The sequence below is a fragment of the Tympanuchus pallidicinctus genome, unplaced genomic scaffold, assembly GCF_026119805.1.
Source record: "Tympanuchus pallidicinctus isolate F22 unplaced genomic scaffold, pur_lepc_1.0 scaffold29, whole genome shotgun sequence".
Taxonomy (NCBI): Eukaryota; Metazoa; Chordata; class Aves; order Galliformes; family Phasianidae; genus Tympanuchus; species Tympanuchus pallidicinctus.
In genome coordinates this window covers 5,793,009-5,812,073 of record NW_026294746.1, presented here as the reverse complement: position 1 = coordinate 5,812,073, position 19,065 = coordinate 5,793,009, and the positions used below count along the sequence as shown (strand labels likewise).

The 19,065-nt window shown below is 42.0% G+C and overlaps 2 protein-coding genes across 7 annotated transcripts in view; one reads left to right on the top strand and one right to left on the bottom strand.

Annotated features, from left to right (window-relative positions):
• Positions 1-12,084: 12,084 nt before the first annotated feature.
• Positions 12,085-16,896, bottom strand: LOC128084866 (guanylin-like). The gene is made up of 3 exons (XM_052691515.1): positions 16,693-16,896; positions 13,813-14,002; positions 12,085-13,070 (listed from the first exon to the last, which is right to left on the bottom strand). The coding sequence occupies exons 1-3, from the start codon at positions 16,765-16,767 to the stop codon at positions 13,003-13,005; spliced, it is 333 nt and encodes a 110-aa protein (XP_052547475.1). The 5' UTR covers positions 16,768-16,896; the 3' UTR covers positions 12,085-13,002.
• Positions 16,897-17,625: 729 nt separating this feature from the next.
• Positions 17,626-19,065, top strand: part of DISP3 (dispatched RND transporter family member 3) — a 111,960-nt gene continuing 110,520 nt past the window's right edge. For 4 of the 6 annotated variants that reach the window (XM_052691509.1, XM_052691507.1, XM_052691506.1 and 1 more), the window contains exon 1: positions 17,626-17,874. The gene's annotated coding sequence lies outside the window, so the exon portion shown is untranslated. The remainder of the gene's footprint in view (positions 17,875-19,065) is intronic. The other 2 variants (XM_052691508.1, XM_052691514.1) reach the window with 2 other exon arrangements.

The window sequence follows — 19,065 nt, the reverse complement described above, 5'->3', positions numbered from 1 at the left end:
GGTTATACCAAATTGGTCAGGGAGAGCAGTCCATAAACTGGAGTTAGAGCAGTGGTGTTTCTGAGAGGGTGAAGATCCTCTCCAATTGACTCTGGGGAAAGGGTACCTGAATATTATGTCCAGCTGAAGACTTCTCAGTATAGGGAAGGTATTAATACATTGCAGCAAGTCCAGCTGAGGACTACCACAACCAATGGGAATTGGAGCATGGAATGGGAGAGGTTAAGGGAACTGGATTTGTTCAGGCTGACGAAGAGAAGACTGTCACTGCTATCTGAAAATACCAACTGGCCTGAAGGGGAGAAGACAGAGCCAGATCTACTCAGCCAGCAGTAGGTTAAGAGGCAATAGGCACAAACTGGAAGGTCGAAATTTCAACTCAAAGAAACATTATTTTTTTTAACCATTAAAATAGTCAAATACTGGAACAAGGAACCAAAAAGATTTCCACCTTTCAACTCATACTCAACTGGAGAAGGTCTGGACCTGCTTTGGCCCAGAGATTGGAGTAGACAAGGGACTATTTGTGGTCTTCTTTAGCCTACACAAATTTGTGGTTCGTGATCTCATGTACCAGTGTCTGTGAAGTTACTGCATTAGTGGAGAAGAGGCAAGTGCTAATACTGAGAGGTTTGAATCTGTCACAGGATTTTGGTCTCGGGATTTTGTGCCAAAATATCAACTTCTGAGGTACAGAAATAGAAAAATTAGACCGACTTCTGGGCCTGGGATTGTCAGCCTCCCCACACTCATCAGCTCCCTCAAGTGTTTTTTTTCTGGTTATATTTATTACATTAACTAAACTCCCTTTGGTTAAAGACCTGACATGAGCTCACTGCTAAAGACAGGACAGTCCTTGTTATATAATGGCACAATTTTAATGCATGCAAAAGTGTAACAAGCACATTTGCAGCTTTTATTTACTTTCCAAGTTTAGTCTCTGTCTTTTGATATAACTTCAATCAAGGAGGAATGATTCCCCTTCTGCTCTCCAGTAGCAAATAGCTACTTAGAGTCTCCTTAACATGGAATTTTGAGCAGATTTCCCACAAAGGAGAGGATAAGATTTCCCTCTTGTGGCTAAACGAGAGAAAGGTAGGCTGGAAAAAAATACACAAGTCTGTAAAGTTTACTGCTGACCTTATTATATCCATTGCTTTTTCCTTCATCTTCTCATCCCTCCTGAAATAAATAATTTAAAAAACAACATAAAAGCAGCTCTGTCTGAAGGATATTCTCACTCCTTAGCCCTGCACATGCATTTGCCTAGCAGCCCTACAACTTTTAACACACTTTACCATCATATTTTGTGAACTGTGGATTCGAGCCTTCAAATCGTCTCTAATTGCTCACGTTCACAGCATGTGGACCACAAGGACCACAATGTTCAACTGGGACACCAGATGGACATGAGTCAAAAAGGTCACTGCGTGGTACAAATGGCAGTCACAGCTGGGGATGTGAAGAATAATGGCCTGCAGAGCACATGGATTAACCTTTACATTCATTAGGAGATGTGATCCAGCTAGAATGACTTCAGCAAGAATCACGTGCCCTTGGAGATATGCAGACACAGTGAGGGTGAGGATGAAAGCAGCTCTTGCGCTGGTAGGATGTTAATAAAAAGAAGCTGGTTTGATCTCTGTTTCTGTGCTGAACAGAACTGGAAGTAGTGGGTGTGAACTGCAGCAAAGGGATAGAATCATAGAACCATTAAGGCTGGAAAAGAGCTCTAAGATCATCAAGTCCAACAGTCAACCCACACAAACCATGCCCACTCATGGAATCATTACAGTTGAAAAGATCTCCAAGATTATCCAGTCCAGCCATCAACCCACCATCATCATTAATGATGAATCAATGAGAAAAGCTTTTACACGGCAGACATAGTGAACCCTTGGGTTTTCTGAAAAAGTTGTGGCCCTCCCTTTCTTGTAGGGATTTAAGAATAAGTTTTAGACACGTACTTGTCACAAATGATTCAGAAAGAGTTGCTTCTGCTTTGGAAGACAAATGCAGATCTGTAGCTCACTTAAATCTGTGCAGATCAATAGGTGGGTGAACTATTCTGGTTTCATAAGGACAAATCCTTCTCGAAGACAGCGTGCATCCTGGTAACCCTTGCATTTCTCTGTTTCTCCCCTTTCATTCCTAATGCAGTGGATCAAGTTATAAGATACAGTGATAGAACTGCGTATTTCTAAAGAGATCTCCAAAGTCATACCGATGGATTTATGTGTCTGGTTATCTGGTTCCACGCTGATGTTTAACCTCCCCATAAACATCCCTCCCTTAAGCTTTAGGAAGCTTTAGATGACCTTTAAAGGTCTCTTCCCACTCCAACCATTCTGTGATCCTATGCTATTGCCTGACTGGGTGCAGCAAGCAGCCTTTGCCCACATCACCCCATAAAGCTTCACATAAAGGAGAATGTGTTGCTATGCGGCTCTGTGTGGATGCTTGCCAGTTTTGAGCTTCAGGTGATCAGCCAGCCTCAGGAAACAGGATCTGTAATTACCTCTGCTTTACACTGAGAAAACATTATTCGTGCCATAAATTCTTTGAGGTAGGGCTTGTATCTTTTGGATTTTATTTAATCCCAATAATGCTGATGCTTAACAAACAGAGATTGGCTTCACTTGTGTTTCAGCACTAATCTGTCCAGTTTCCCTTCAAATCCAGCTATCTTCTGACATCCTGTACTCACAAATATCACATGCCAGATGCTTCCTTAATGAAACCCTGGTCCCTAACTGATTTAACTGCTGTTTATGTAAGATCATCCCCTCTTATCCTCTTATCCATCTTTTTTTCCCCACGTTTACTCCTCTCCAAACCACCAAACATCCTACAGTAAGTTTAATGAGATCCCGATATTCTTTTCCTTTGCATCCCATAACATGTCCCCTACCTTAACTAGAAAAAGAAGGGGAAATTTTACCCAGTAGTTACTTTCTCTCTCTCAAGGTAGTCATTAGCTCATTCTCTTTACCAAGTCACCAGTTGTGGAGGAGATGCATACAATGAAGCATCATCTGTTAAAGTCATGATGTGTTCATCTCACATTTTTATAAAACCAACTTTCTTACACTGCTGTTCCATTTTTCCTATGTTTGCTGCAAAATGACACCATTTTGAGTCAAATGTGTGAAAAAATAAATGAATGGCTTTCTGCAGAGTTTGGGTTGGTCTGCCAATCATTTCACCTTTACAGTGACTTGGGGGTACATTTGCATTCTTTCAAATAAGCATTCTTGGATGAAGTAAAACCAACATCCTGTCATATGCAAAGACTGAAAAAAGCAAGGAATGCAGCCTGGAAGGTGTGGTATGCACAGAGTTTCAACAAAATGTTATTTGAAAGCCAAGGTCATAATTATAAGGTCCTATATGAAAAGTCACATTCAGTATTCTCACTCAGTTTTTGTGGTTACAAACAGATTGACAGACAAGTCCATGAAGGATTCAACTCAAAGCTGAATCCTTGACAAGGCAAGACAATACATAAATTGTTTCTTGAGCAAAACCAACTCTATCATGAGTAAATAACAGATAAAACATGGGATGAACCCTATTCAAGACTGGAGGGCTAATTAAAACTAGAGGAAACTAGGTGTGCAGCTACCTCAGTGAATATCAGCCATGTATTCTGCTGGAGGTAATCATTTACAGTGATACTGCATACCAACTTTCGTGCAGGTGCAATGAATGAGGAAGTCAGTTAGTTGCCATTGTTTAACTTTGACATCATCTCCTCTTCAAAGCTCCTCGTCTACCTAAATGTGCAGAAATTTTCATCGCTCTAAATCTTCAATTGGGTCAACTTTCTTTGGAATTACAAATGAGACCCTAAGTTCAAAAAGGACCAATGTGTATAAATGGACAATGAGAGACAGTAAGAATGTGCAAGGAGGTAAGGCCAAAAAGATGGCATGTTATTAAAACTACCAAGCTCTTCTGAGTCTCTTTCCTTGATATTCATTCCCTTCTGCAGTGCCAAACGTTTTACTTGATCTGAAGGTATGTGCCTGAATACTTGTATTTGTTAAGGGAGAGGTAGCACCTACGTACATGGTTGACCAAAGTGTCAGGCTGCAGCACTCCATTGGCTCCTTCCAAACTTCCCCAGGTGGTAAGCACTCCCTACATAAATCCCATCAGAACTAAATGAAAAAGCATGGTCTCTTTTCCAGGTACAGGAAGAACAAGAAAATCAAGAGTAGACAGCCTGGATTAACCTAGAGGAGGACAAGTTTGACCAACTTGATGAGCTTCTGTAATGAAATGTCCAGCTTGTTGGATGAAGAGGAAGCAGAGTACATTGTCTTCTTGGATTTCAACAAGGTGTATTCTGTTCTCTTGAAGATCCTCTTATAGGAACTGTTGGTGTATGGACTGGAAGAGGGTGAAATCTGCTTGAATGGCTGGGCCCAGATGTCAGCGGGTAAGTCTAGATGGAGTATGAATGAGTTGACCTTGAGATCAACCCATGCATTACCTGGGTTGGAGTTGGACATCCATCACTAGACATCTACAGAAATCAGTTGCCTGGGCTAAAGGAACTCAATCAAAGTCAAACATGGGTGCCTACACACAAAGATACACCAAGCTGCAGTCTGGACATTATTTAAAGCAGATGAATGCCAAAAGAAGTGCCTGGAATCGGTCCATCTCCTCATCCACAGGAACAGAGACGATGAAAAGATGCTGAGCTGATCAAATTATATCTCAATATAGATGGACATATCTCTATAGAGATAGAAAACAAATGAACAAACAAAAAATGGTTTGGATCATCAAATCTGATTCCAGTGTCTGGAAATAAAATATCCCAGCAAGAAGACAAGTGTGCTGAATGATTTCTGAAGAAAAAACTAGCTACAGAAAAGAGATAAGACTATTTCTATCAAGGTCTCAGACTGTAGTGGTATTTTTTTTTCCTCACAATTCATGGCATACAAAATATTTAGTGTAAATTCTCTTCTTCTATGTATATAATTGGTTTTATAGACTTTTTATTGCCCATAAACTAAACCACGTCATCACTGGTGCTCTATTTCACCTTCGTTAAAATATTACCCAAAGGACAGCCACACCTTTGTGTGTTCAGGTTTTGCTGAACACTCATTTTGGGTCCTTTCAATCACATGATTGCTAGGAGTGAGAACACAGCCTAGATTTTCCCTAGGCCAATATCACCAAAATTGCTTGAAATTGTTTCGCATCTTGCCAAACATAAATACTTCACATTGAAATGTCCTTTACTCAGCAAAAATTTCATTTTGAAACAGAAAAAAAATAAATAAATAAAATAAAAATGATAAAAAATAGGAGACAAGTCACAAATCCACCCATATTAAACAAAAAGATTTAAGAAATTCTTTTCTGCCTTCAAATTTTTGAGTTATCTGGAATTAAGGAAATGCTTTTACCAGAAAGATAACATTTCATTTCCCTCAAATTTTGCCTGGATTTGACAAAAATAAAGACTTCAGGGGAAAAAGTCGAAGACTTTCTGAAATGTAGGAAGAACAAGTGCAAACATGGACAAGACAGTGTCCTTGGTGGGAAGGTGATGAAAAGGAGGACAGACACAAAATGTCATGAGAGAATGGATACAGGAATGAGACTTGAGGCTAAAGTGTTTGGGAACTGGGAAACGAATGATGGGATTATATTTTGAATGGGATCTAAGATGTTCAGATAAGAACACTGGCAGTTAGAACTAGAGGAAAGACAAAAACAATGGAAAATATGTAGAAAGTCTAAGCTAGGAGGAGATAATGGGAAGGGAAGGGAAGGGAAGGGAAGGGAAGGGAAGGGAAGGGAAGGGAAGGGAAGGGAAGGGAAGGGAAGGGAAGGGAAGGGAAGGGAAGGGAAGGGAAGGGAAGGGAAGGGAAGGGAAGGGAAGGGAAGGGAAGGGAAGGGAAGGGAAGGGAAGGGAAGGGAAGGGAAGGGAAGGGAAGGGAAGGGAAGGGAAGGGAAGGGAAGGGAAGGGAAGGGAAGGGAAGGGAAGGGAAGGGAAGGGAAGGGAAGGGAAGGGAAGGGAAGGGAAGGGAAGGGAAGGGAAGGGAAGGGAAGGGGAGGGGAGGGGAGGGGAGGGGAGGGGAGGGGAGGGGAGGGGAGGGGAGGAAATCAGAAGAACAACCTATTCTCAGAATTTTGAGTTTGTGCAAGATTAGGAGCAGAAGTGAGAAAGCAAATCACATTAGCACTAAGAGAGTCTAGGGGCAGAAATTAAAGGAAATGAGTAAAGAAAGCTGAGACGAGCACACTGCTGCATCAGAAGGGAAGGATATGGGGGACAACAAAATGAACAACCAATGAATTTTAGGAATGGAGGAATACAGAATGGAGTGTCTGGAGAACGGTGCAGAAAATTGGAAGAGTCGAGCAAAGTCATGAGGAAGGTATGAGAAAGCTGGGGAAAAAGAGGAAGTCGTGTTTTGGGAAAACTGACACTAAAGTCTTTGCACACCGTGACAGTGAGAAAAGGGAAAATCCCAGGGTAATAAAGATTCGTGACTATTGCAGGGTCACAGGTGGACATAATAATGCTGAATTACAGAGTAATAAAATGACAAAGGGCGTCAGAGCCAGTGAGTATAAAGTGATGAACATAGGGAAGAGCAATCATGCAGCAAGTCTCTGAACCAACCAGTGCTTTAAGACAACACTGGAATTACGTCGTTTACTAAATATGTCATCAGTACTCAAAGGCTGGGAAAAAACATCAGTGTGAAAAAAGTTACTAGTGAAGGAGTGGAGGACTCAGAAAGAATGCAATTGTACCACTGCATAAATTTCATAGAATTACAGAATCACAGAATGGCCTGGGTTGAAAAGCACCACAGTGCTCATCCAGTTCCAACCCCCTGCTGTGTGCAGGTCACCAACCAGCAGCCCAGGCTGCCCAGAGCCACATCCAGCCTGGCCTTGAATGCCTGCAGGGATGGGGCATCCACAGCCTCCTTGGGCAGCCTGTGCCAGTGTGGAATTTAGAGAACATTATCCTGGATACTATCCACTATCCAGGATCCTATCACTATCCAGTTCCTTTCAATTGCCTATACCCTGAATTTGTCTCAAGCTCTCATTAATATAATAAGCAATAGGAAATTTTCAGTAACCAGCAGAAGAGCTGAAAGTTCCTATTTACTTTTTTTTTTAAACTGTGAAATCTGCATCACCACACTGGGCTGCTCAAATAGCACAAACAAAGCACAAAGCACAAAAAAGTTGGGTGGAACGTGTTCTAATGAAAAAGATGTATATTTGCATTGCCTGATGTGGACACTGTCTGTTATGCTTACCACCAATACCTATAGATTATCCCAAATAGCACAAAAAAAGATGTCACAAAAAATCTATTATCATGTTGCCTAATTTCCTGTCTGAGGCACAGGAAAATTCTGATGCAAAAAACAAAACCCTCAACTTTGTGGCATTCACTTTGATTTGGCTTGCATGGAAATCCAGTGGTGACAGCTAGCAAAATCTGGAAATTGCTGCAGTCCTACCCTGTCCAGAATGCCTGCTGGTGGTGTATTTCAGCAGCATGACATCTATTTGTCATCAACCACACACTGGAATGCATATTAAATAAGAGAATGTGCCCAAAAAGGATAAAGGACAAAGAATGTCTGCGTTCAGTGACAATTATTAACATAGTATTGCATCAATATTCATGTTATGTTCTTCTATAAGTCCAGTCTGCAGTATGTTGTGCATACTTATTACAGCCATGTATAAATATGATGCCTTTCTTTAACAAAAGCCCCCAGCCAAGAGTTGATTGAAGATAAGGGGAGAAAGATATCAACATCAGGCTGACATCTACACTATCATTAGTGATTAAACATTAATAGAAAATGCCTGCAGACGATCCATTCTTTCAAACAGAAGAGCCTGGAGATGTCAGATGTAGTCACACTGGACTGCTCTGAGGAGATACATTCCGACAACTTGATTCCTCAGCTGCAAGGAGTGATTAAATGGTCCTGTAAGGAACAGGCTGATCTCCACAATTTGTCCAGAATGATAGCTGTTACTGAACAAAGAGAGGGAGATGGAGGAGGGCGCACACTCCTATTATCTTAGCAGTATGCATGCGTGGGGAAGAAATCTGCAGGAACAAATCCAAGCTGTATTTATCAGCTGCAGACTTTGAAATCCACTCCTTAGTCTCCTGTGACCTTCTGGCCTTGAAAAAAACCCTGTACAAAAGTTAACATACAATAACACACTCTTATTATGCTTAGGTAATAAAAGCATAATTGCTTATTGAATTTCAAAACGCTTCTATTCAGCTGACTTTACCAGATTTCAGAATCACAGAATCATTTAGGCTGGGATTTGCAAGCCCAATCCCAACCCACCACCACCATGACCACATCCCTCAGTGCCACATCTCCACAGTTCTTGAACACCTCCAGGGATGGTGACTCCACCACCTCTCTGGGCAGCATGCCCCAAAGCATCACCACTCTTTCTGAGAAGAAATTGTCTCTAATATCCAACCTGAACCTCCCTTGGCACAATTTAATGCCAGAAAAGGGTTTCTTTCGTGTGTCATATTCCCTTCCCTGAGGAGATGATATTTATTGCTGTAATTTGAGCATTCTAATGAGGAACATTTCAATAAGTCACTCATTCAACTGGAAAAAAAAAAAGGACATGAAGATAGTTCTCAGTTCTCACTGTGAAGGGATTTTAGATTGAGATAGTTTCTACATGACTACACGTGTTTAATTCACTCACCTTTTGCTCTAGGCTAGATAGAAGCAAATCATTAAATAATTTAAATCGTTACAATCACAAACTTAACTACAATTGTTAAGAATGGATTCCTCCAAGATCACATCTGTCCTCCTCCCCAGTGCCTGGAGATTATGCCTTGGGAAGTTCAAGGAATCACAGAGTCATCAAGGTTGAAAACGATCTCTAGGATCACCAAGCCCAGCTGCAGTTCTAGGGCATCTCCAAAGCTGCCCAAGTCAGCAGCAATGGGCAATTTCATATTCTATGTTTTTACTGCCCCTTAGGTACATCATTGCAGATTTGGTGCCATATGCACAACACACTGTCCATCATGCAAAACTCCTGCATTATATCCTTGCACATTGCTAACTGTGGTTATGAAGCTTTGGTTTGACTCCTTATTTGAGTTCCCAGTTTCAGGATCTCACATAACGGAGCTGTTTTCTTGGGAGGGACATTCAAACTGCATAATACCCCTGTTCTCCCCTTCTAACTTAACTTCCCAGCTTAAGCTGGGATAAAGTTAGCTTTCTTTGCAGTGGATGGTATGATGTTGTGTCTGGGATTTAGGAGAAAAGCAATGTTGCCAACACACCAATGTCTTCGTTGTCTCAGAACAACAGAATCAAGGACATTTCAGCTTCTTGTATTGTCCTGCCAGTGAGAAGGCTGGGGGGACACAAGACACTGGGAGGGGACAGAATAGCAGTGGGTTGAAATTTGATGATCACTGCGGTCCTTTCGAACCCAGGGCATTCTATGATTCTATGATTTTCCACACCATAAGAGATCATGCAGAATTGCAAAGCTGGAAAGAGATGGACAAGGACACAGGTGAGCAGGTGGTGAGTAATTGCATTGTGCATCACTTGTTTTTAAATATATATGTGTGTTCACATATATATATTTATCATTATAATTATTTTCCCTTCATTTTCTATCATAGTAAATTGGCTTTATCTCAGCCTACAAATTTTACCATTCCTTTCTTCAGTTATCTTCCCCATCCCAGTCGAAGAGGGGAGTGAACTAATGACTGTGTAGTGCTTAGCTGCCTGCTGGGTTAAACAACAAAAACTGCCCTCAGAGGCTGTTCAGCAAGCATATGGCTCAGCAGATGACCTATGTTACAGCCCTCCTGATTCATTAGGCTCCCATTTTCAGCAACAGGCTCCAAAAGTATTTGGATTGCAACTCCTTTCAGCATTAAACATGGTTCTGTAACCCCAAGCCTGGAAGAGTACTTGAAATATTGAACACACAGTAAGTATTTACAATACCAGAGGAAGCATATGGTGGATCACATCTTAACCTGTGAGGTTCCATTTGAAAAGCACTAACTGGAAACAAAAATACTCCACTTCTCACAGCCAAATGAAAGGCAGAAGTAATCTGACAGAAAATTAACTGTGTCATAACAATGCAAATCGTTACTTTTAACTTCAGATAAAGAACATCTGTTTATTATTCATTCAAGAAAACTCAGTCAATGGAACACGATGATTATTTGTAATTTTTATCACATTGTAAATAGGAGGCAGGAAATGAAAGGGCAGTGTAGTCCATAAATGATAGCAGGTGGCAATCCTGACCATCAAAGAAAATGATGCATTGTAAAGCTCAGTTTATCTTGCCTCTTAGGAAAACAGAGGACCATTTATTAGAAGAAAAGGAAGAATTTACAAGAGCTTAGAGGTGTTTCTGACTCACTGTAACAATCAGAGCCTGCTACGTGTCACACAGTTGTCTTCTGAACTCTTTAATATAGCCAAAGTAAATAGCTGCATGAACGACCTTCTGAGAAGGAAATGATAGGAACATACATGACATGGTGACACTGGATACACAGGAACCAGCCAAACAGATGAAGACTTTTATGAATCTGCATGAGCCACCTAAGTAACTTTAAACTGCTGATGCACCACCTCTCCAGTTTGCAATGTAGTATTGTGCATCGTTGGCCTCGAAGAGGTTTCAGTAGTCTGACAACTAAAAGTCAAGAGTCTGATCTAATTTTCTTGAGACACTCACTTGTGTAATCCTTACTGCTAAGAATTGGCTGAAATAGGCTAAGTTTCACTAGCAGGTCAAGAGAAGTGCTCCTTCCACTCTACTCATTGTTGGTTAGTCCACATCTGAAGTGCTGGGTCCAATTCTGAGCTCCCCAGTACATGAGAGACACGGACACACTGGAAAGGGATCAAAGACTGGAGCATTTCTCCTGCGAGGAGAGTTTAAGAGAGCTGGGACTGTTCAGCCTGGAGGAGGCTCAGTAGGAATGTCATCTAAATACCTGATGAGTGGACAGAAAGAAGATGGAGCCAGATTCTTTTCCTTGGTGCCCAGTGACAAGCTGAAGAGCAATGGGCAAAAACTGAAACACAGGAGCATCAAGAAACACTTCTCCGCTGTGCAGGCGATGGAGCAGTAGAACATGTTGCTCAATTAAGTGGCAGAGTCTCCCTCCTTGGAGATCTTCAGATTTCTGGATAAGGTCTTGGGCAACTTATTCTACACTGTCCAACATGAGCACAGCTCTTGAACCACATGACTTCCAGAGGTCCTTTCCAACCTCAACTACTCTGTGATTATCAGGTTAGCAAGTCAGCGTGGTGTTATAAAGGATGTGAGGTTTGTGAGTCACTGGGAGAACTTTTTTAAGGTCCCCAGTCCGGCCCTCTGACCCAGCGTGAACACTAGGAGAGTATCAGTAGGGTGATCTCAGTCCTGTTCTTTTTGCCAATTAGTCTTCATTTCAAAATGCATAATCTGCCCTCTCCACCTGAGCCATACTAAGCTGCTGTACTAAGACTTAATGATTCCTCAAGTCGATTCTAAGAGAAAATGCAAAGTGGCTTTTCTATATCCAAAGACATAACTTTAATTTCAAAATAAGACCAAGAACTGTTTTGAGTCAGGAAATGCAGTTTCCCAGAGGTGCCAATTTCAAGGCAGCAGTAAGATGCTTAGTGTGGGACTCTTTTTGGCATTCACTCTTGGATGCTTTTGTTCTGGAGTACTCAACAGTCTCGAAACAGACGCACAACATTGACACTCCTATGAGAACATAGTTGCTGAGTTGAGGCCCCAAAATATAAAAAATGGAGGCTTAACAGTTGAAAAGGAATAATTTTAAAATTCCAAAGCAGTTATATATTACTATTACTATAAGGACCACAAACTGAATAGCAAATTATTTTAAGGTTAACAAGTTATCTTTTACTCTAGTGGACATTCAGACATGGAAGAACTTATATAGGAGATAAGGAAGTAGGTAGACCATCAAAGAAAGAGAAAAAGCCAAAACCAAACCAAACAACAAAATTGTCTCTAACCTTTATTTCATGTACAGTAGCATACAAACATCAGTAGACCTCTTCTTCACAAACTGCCACTCAAAAATAAAGACAAGGCAATGATTTCCTTTCAAAGTGATTCCAGCATTGCAGCTTGGATTTCCTTTTTCCTAAACAGAGCTTAACGAACATCTGCCAAAAGAAGGGAACTTCTGTACAACCATGAGCAAAAGATTACTAGCTCCTGTGCTCTTCTACATCTGTTCAGTAAATTGGCATTAAATATTAGCACAAGTAACAGATGGAGAATTTCCTAGCTATTAAAGCATTGCTAAACACTTATGACTTGTCCCCAAGTTATATGTTACAGCTCTGTTACAATCAAACACATACCATGTCCAGACCTACAGGCACAGACATTCATCCAACCAACTGGAGAGCTTGAGCTGGAAAAGATTACAACCCTATGCTGCTTAGGTGTATATGTGTAGTGGAAGCCAGATCACACGGAGATTTAGATATTAAAAGGCTAGAGGAGACTACTCAGTTTGACCCATTGTGCTCCAATCCAGACAGATTAATGGAAATTGAAACATCGAGTCCAGGATATTTTCACTCCAGTCAACCACGACACAGCTCACATAGACAGATGCACAACTCAGGCATGGCTCAAGGCAAGACAACGCTCAGTGTGAGCCTCTTTCTTCATGGTTCTTCAGCTTCTCACATGAAGCTTGGTCTTCCTGTTACCAGAACTGCATTGCTGGTATTACCTGATCTCACTACTTCAAAATTACTCTTACTATGTCTACATGAGCTAACAGCTTCAGTTTGACTGTGGTGAAGACGAAGCCTAAATAGTGATTTGTGAGGGTATGTGATCTTGCAATACAAATGCACAAACTTCCTAGCTTGGCACACTGTCTTTGGAGTGTTTCATCCTTATTCAAAAGCAACCAGAGCAGGCAGCATTGGCACAGATTTCACACAAATCAGCTTCACCGGCAATCAAGTCTGTTAGGGAGAAAATAGACTGTTTTAGTGACAAGGCAAAGGAATTTATTGGAGAGTAGAGCCTTAAACCATGTGGTAAAAGACTTCTTTCTGTTACTATTCCATAATTTTTTGTGTAACTGAAGTTATTACTGATACAAGAAAAACTAGTTTTTGAGAAAATGTTGCTTAAGGAATTAAATCAAATCTGAACTCACTGGGGAAAGAAGGGGAAGATGTGGAGGCAAGAGAACAACAGGACATATTATGAGAGGGTGACAAGGATGTGGCCTTAGATCCTCTGAAGTGGCTTGCAGAACCACAACCTCAGCTATATTGGTGCTACTTCTTCCTAAGTTTTCCATGGCATTGGTAAACACAACATAATAAATAGATAAAAAGTAGATACTGTAGGAGCCTATTCAAGAATTGCTATATGTGCCTTGGAGACAGGTAATGCCAAAGGCTGATTCACTTCACCTACATCTCACACCTCTTTTAAGGAACCTGGAAATACATCTCCAATAGGAGGAAGCCTTTTCATGTCTACAACAGACTGATCTGTACATGTTACAGCTAAGCACTATAGGAGTGTTCTGGTGGGCCCACAGCTGTTGTAGCCTTGCAGAAGGGGTGGCAGCATGGACTTCGAGCTGCCTCAGAAGCGACACAACAGTAATTACGCTTCTTTGGCTGCTACTATTTCAATGTTTGAGGTTGAAAGGTGTGATAAAAAGGAAACTGTGCAACATGAACTACATACACAGCCTCTCGAAAATCATAGGTGCATCTTTCCTTTTACACACAGGTTGGAAAACCTCAGGGAGATCTTTATCTTCACATAGAGAATACCCAGCCTTATAAACCACCATGCGAGGGTTAATGACTCTGTTCTCATCCATAAGCTCCTTTAGCTTCTTCACAGATTCAAGGGAGAATGTCAAGTCGCCATCCTACATAGACAGAAAAGGAAAAAACAGATATTAGAGAGTCAGACTTCAGGCAAATGCATTCCCTTATGACTGAACTCTGCTAAACTGTGACCCTTCCCCAAAAAACTGTACTATAGGGAAAAACTATGCTATAACAGTGAGCCTCCACAGCCAGGGTTTTGTTTAAGCACCATAGTGAATGGAGGCAGAATTAGTACATCTTTCACTCCTGTGAGGGAGACTCCTAACATCTAGTGTAGGAAGATAAGGGCTGGGACTCTTCAGTCTAGGAAACAAACGATTGGACAATATGTGGTAGAGATTTACAACACCATGAGTTGAATGGATGTGAACGGGGATTTATTTTGTTCCCTCTTTCTTGTAATATACCAGCACAGAACTTTGAATCTTGGCTCTCAAGTGCAATGCTCAAAACACAGAAGAGGATGAATCCCATCACCACAAGACAAGAATCTACAATTTGCCCACACAATGGAGCACAAATGACTGAGAACTGCTAAATGTGGCACTTCTAACTGAAAGATCACACCAAGGCTTTGGGAGACCAGAAGATTATTCTGGAAAGGTTTGCTCCATGCTTGAAATTGTTAGACCCCACACATTAATGTCAATTTCCTCCCAGTTTCAAGTGAATCACACTGCTGAGATAATAAACTTAAACTGCAAGTCTAGTAATTGTTTAAGGTAAGTACATAAACGTCCACAGAAGTCTGAAGAGAATTAAATAGTCAGAAGGATGATCAAGTAACACCTAAACAGTCATAGAAATAAAGTGGATTGAATCTGCTATTATTGCCATTAATCTCAAAGTCTCATTAGCTTGATGTTGAATTGTGTGGGTGTCTTTGGGCAGTGGGGGTACTTAAAGAAGAAGAATAAATGAGCTACTGTGTACATGCATTTATTTAACAAAGTAAAACTGATCAATTTGTGACTTTTCTCATCAAAATAATTTATCAGATTGGATGCCTGTGAAAAATGTACTATTCCACCAAAGACACAATTCTATATTCATCTATTGGTTGGAGACTCTAAAAGCATGAAACGGAAACAAAAAAGACAGGATTTCCACCAGCACAGTTCCAGAGAAACCAGAAACAACTGAAGCGAGCTTCATTTGGTCTTTTGCACGTTGGATTTCTCCTACTTATTATCACTTCACAGTAGGAATGAACCCTGAGACGTGTTTATGTCCTGGTGACAAATCAGACCAACAAACAAACCACCCAAAAAAACAAAAATACCACCACCATCTCCAACAAGAAAGGTGTACTAGAGAGAACACAACATGAGCAGCATCTTCCCTCCAAGGTGAAAATGCATGCTGTTCTACTGAACTGACAGATTTTACCACAATCCCTCTCTACTTTTTTCTAGTTTTGCACACTTTGCAAACCAAGAGAGTGTCCAGATAGTGATGTTCAGCCCTTAGGAACACTCTACGAAGTCAAACAAACCTCCCTTGCAGCTCTCAGAACATTTTGTTAAATTAATAACCCCTGTGACTTACTTATTACAGAAGAGGGAAGAAAAGTCTTGGGAAGAATTTCAGAAAGCAAGTTTATAAAGCAACTTTGTTCAGTGAGTAATTAGTCAGATCCTAAGGGAAATCAAGCAATCCAAGTCAAAGGAGCGCATCACACACAGCACACTACACGTTTTTCAAGTCTTATCAAAGGCAGAGAAAATATGAATTTAGTGATTAATGAGATAAGGATTCCAACTACAAATAGGAACTAAAACTTCAGAACTGAATTCTTTGCTACCCACCCAGAAGATGTTCTCAGCTATTTTCTGTAGTCTCAGTTGGAAAATTGTTGCTTTACCCCTCTCCTTCCCCCCGTGAAATAGTAAACTATCTGTTCTGTCTGGGGACTCTTGGTATTAATGAATGGTTGGGAAGAAAAGAGGAGGTGAAACCTGCACAAGGATGGGATCTTTTCACTCCTTGGAAACCTACTAAGCACACATGAAAAGAGTCAATTATTGTTTAAGAAATATTTGCCCTCTTGGAACACCAGGGAAATTATTTACACTGTAATCAAAATGAAATCTCCCAAACTACTCCTAGGGATCAGCGCAGACAAATCTAACATACTCTTGTGTACAGACAGAAGTGCTGACACCTTCCTACCTGCTTCCACAGTGCATGTAATGCCAATCATAGGTTCTGTGTACTTTGGAGTATTTGGTATTAGTTTCCTCTATCACACAATCATAGAGTCATTAGCGTTGGAAAAGACCACTAAGATCATCCCGTCCAACCATCAACTCATCCCCACCATCAGTACACTAACATTCCTTTAATATCACCACAACCCATCAATATTCCTTCAGATCAAACCAGTCATTTCTTTCACCTTATTTTTATATGTGAGATATTTGTAGGCTCTATCACATAAGTTTGCAGGTCATTTTCATAAAGAACTTCATGCTTAGAAACAAGCAGAACACTTTCTCCCCAGTTCATGTAACTTCATAACCTATGGAGTTCTCAAGAAAAGTTTTATGTTACAAACGCCTGAACCATTTTACAGAGAGAAAGACTAAACCACAGGGAGATGATATCAGAGCAAAGCAAAAATCCAGCTTTATCAATTCAGAGCAAGACTCCTATCTTACTTACACCTCTTCACATCAGTACATCACTGAGCTTGCAATACCAACAAGATAACCAGCAGAAAACTCACCTGGACATAGACTGCCTGGGAGCTGTGCACCAGCAAAAGAAGTGCAAGGACTGTGAAGGACAGCAAGCCTCTCATAGTACCTGCAAAGAGCAGCCTCTTCTAACCTGAATATCTTTTCTCCTGTTTTGGTATTACACTGCCTTTCTTTCGTGTCTCTCAGGTTTTCTCTTAGTACCCAGACTGTCCAGTTGTCTATCTCCGCACGAGAAGCTTTATAAAGCCTTTACACAGCATTTCCTTGGTAATTCATTAATCTAAACTCCTTATTGACATACAATAAACTCACAGTGGACAACCAGTTATCAGCTCCTTGGCTGAGGATGCCAGTCACACCCCTCTTTATGACACTCTCCCACTTTCAGAAATTGACCATGTATGTATGCAAAACATTTGCCTACAACCAATAAATAGCTCAAACACAACACCTGAAACCAAGCCTCTATGTAGGGAATGTACTCAGCTTTCTACCCACCTTTCTGGGGCTTTCAGTCTTACCCAGAAACATAGCAGTAGCATGAGGATGGCAAAGAATCAACACATCTCGCTCTCACATGAGGATAGCGTTGAATGAACACAAAGAGTGAACTGCTAAGTTATGCCCACCAAGAGCAGGTCCTGATATCCAACTCCCACCCTTTCTACCTAGCATGATGGCTTACAGCCATCAACTTCAGCATCCCAACAATGTTCATCCCACCAAGTTCCAATGGCTGCCAGCTCCTCCCGTTTGTAACTCGTTATGTGTGCCTTCGTGCAGGGGCATTTCACTTGGGCCCCTGACTGCCTATTTGCCTCTTCATGCAATTCAGCCCCTGCAGACACATACAGCCTGCAAGCCTCAAAGTCAATCCCTAATACAACCCCGCAGTTCAGGTGTGCGCATGCGCGATAGCGCCGAGCTGGATTGCACAAAGTACGCAGCGCTACTTCCGCGTTTCCGCGCGCATGCGTGGTATCGCATGGAGGACCTAATACTATAGAGCCTGGCAGCGCAGAGCGGCTTAAAAAGGAGCAACTCGTCTTGCGGGAGATGCGGTGGGGCGCGCAGATCTCACACAGCGCTGCGCCGATGGCGGGGCTGCTGGGAGATTCCAACCGGTGCGTTCCCGCGGCTCGGTAGGGAGTGCCAAATGGGAGTGACGGATAGGTGGGAGAGAAACAACGAGAGCTGAAGGAAGGGAGGTGAGGTCTCGTCTATTTCATTTCGCTGCCGCCGCTAGGCGGGAATGCGCACAGGGCGCAGCCATGTTGCTCTGAGGAAGGAGCACTGCGCATGCCCGCGTAGGGGGCGCTGACACGCATGCGCAGAGCTTTGCCTGCAGTGCCGCCTTTTACTCAGGGGGCGGCAGCAGAGAGTTGCAGTGGTGCTTGGCCTGTGTGTGTGGTCTAGAGCTGCTTTCTGTGCTGTCCTAAAGGCCTCCCAGTGCCCTCTGAGACTCCCCAGAGTGCTCCCAGAGCTCCTCAGTGTGCCCCAGGGCAGCTCCTTGCGGAGAATCAGCCTTACCGTCCTCTGTGCTTGCAGTGCTGCCCTACAGCAGGTGGGAGTAGGGCACACCCAGCGTCAGCGCCTGTGAGGAACACAGCTCAGAGACACATTTGTCAGAGCCTGACCCCCCTACTGCTGCAGCATCCTCACGTTTTCCTCCTGTGATGACTTCCAGAAGGTTTTCTGTCTCTTGCGTGCAGTGCTGGAGCAGCACTGGGCTGTGTAGGATCAGGAGGATTGGGTTCCTCTGTCCCCACAGAGTGAATTTGAAATCATAACCCTATGGGATTAGGTTATCTGCAGGAACATCCACCAGGGTGAGAGTCCTTCTAGCCCCTTACTGCTTAGTATTCCAGACTTGTGCCATCTCCCTGCACTGAAAGTTTCAAAAGTCACCTAATAATTAAGATTAGAATTTGCCTTCAGTAGCTTCCATACAGATTATTATTATCTGGTGATAATTCAGTTCCTGAGCTGCTTTTGAATGCTTTCTGGATTCCAGTGAGCCAAATACAGCTGATGGTTTTAAGGGTATTGTTATTTACAGAACCCCTTCTCAGTGCCAGGGGTGGTGCATCAAGCTGTGCTCTCCCAACACCTGGGAGCAGACTTTACTCTTCCTGCTCCACAATTTCATGTTTGATCAATTTATGGGACTTAGAGCTGGGAACTATCCACAGGAACAAAACCAAAAGCTGGATTGCAGATGCAGATAAAAGACGGCTGCTTTGTTATAATGATAATAGCAACGATCCAAATCAACACATGCCTAGCAAGGGTTGAATAATCATTCAGTCATTCATCACTACTAACCTGTAATGACCTGAGCAAGCGTCACTTTCCACAATGGACAAGAGAGCACGATGGTTTTGGTTTATGAATCCCCT

Bases quoted from the DNA above. Each gene is read 5' to 3' on its own strand.
- LOC128084866 (XM_052691515.1), bottom strand. From the start codon at position 16,767: ATGAGAGGCTTGCTGTCCTTCACAGTCCTTGCACTTCTTTTGCTGGTG. The intron at 14,003-16,692 runs GTGAGTTTTCTG...CTGTCTATGTAG, and splicing joins CCCAGGCAGTCTATGTCCAG to GATGGCGACTTGACATTCTC. The intron at 13,071-13,812 runs GTATGTAGTTCA...TCTCCCTAACAG, and splicing joins TATGATTTTCGAGAGGCTGT to ACTTGATTGCCGGTGAAGCT.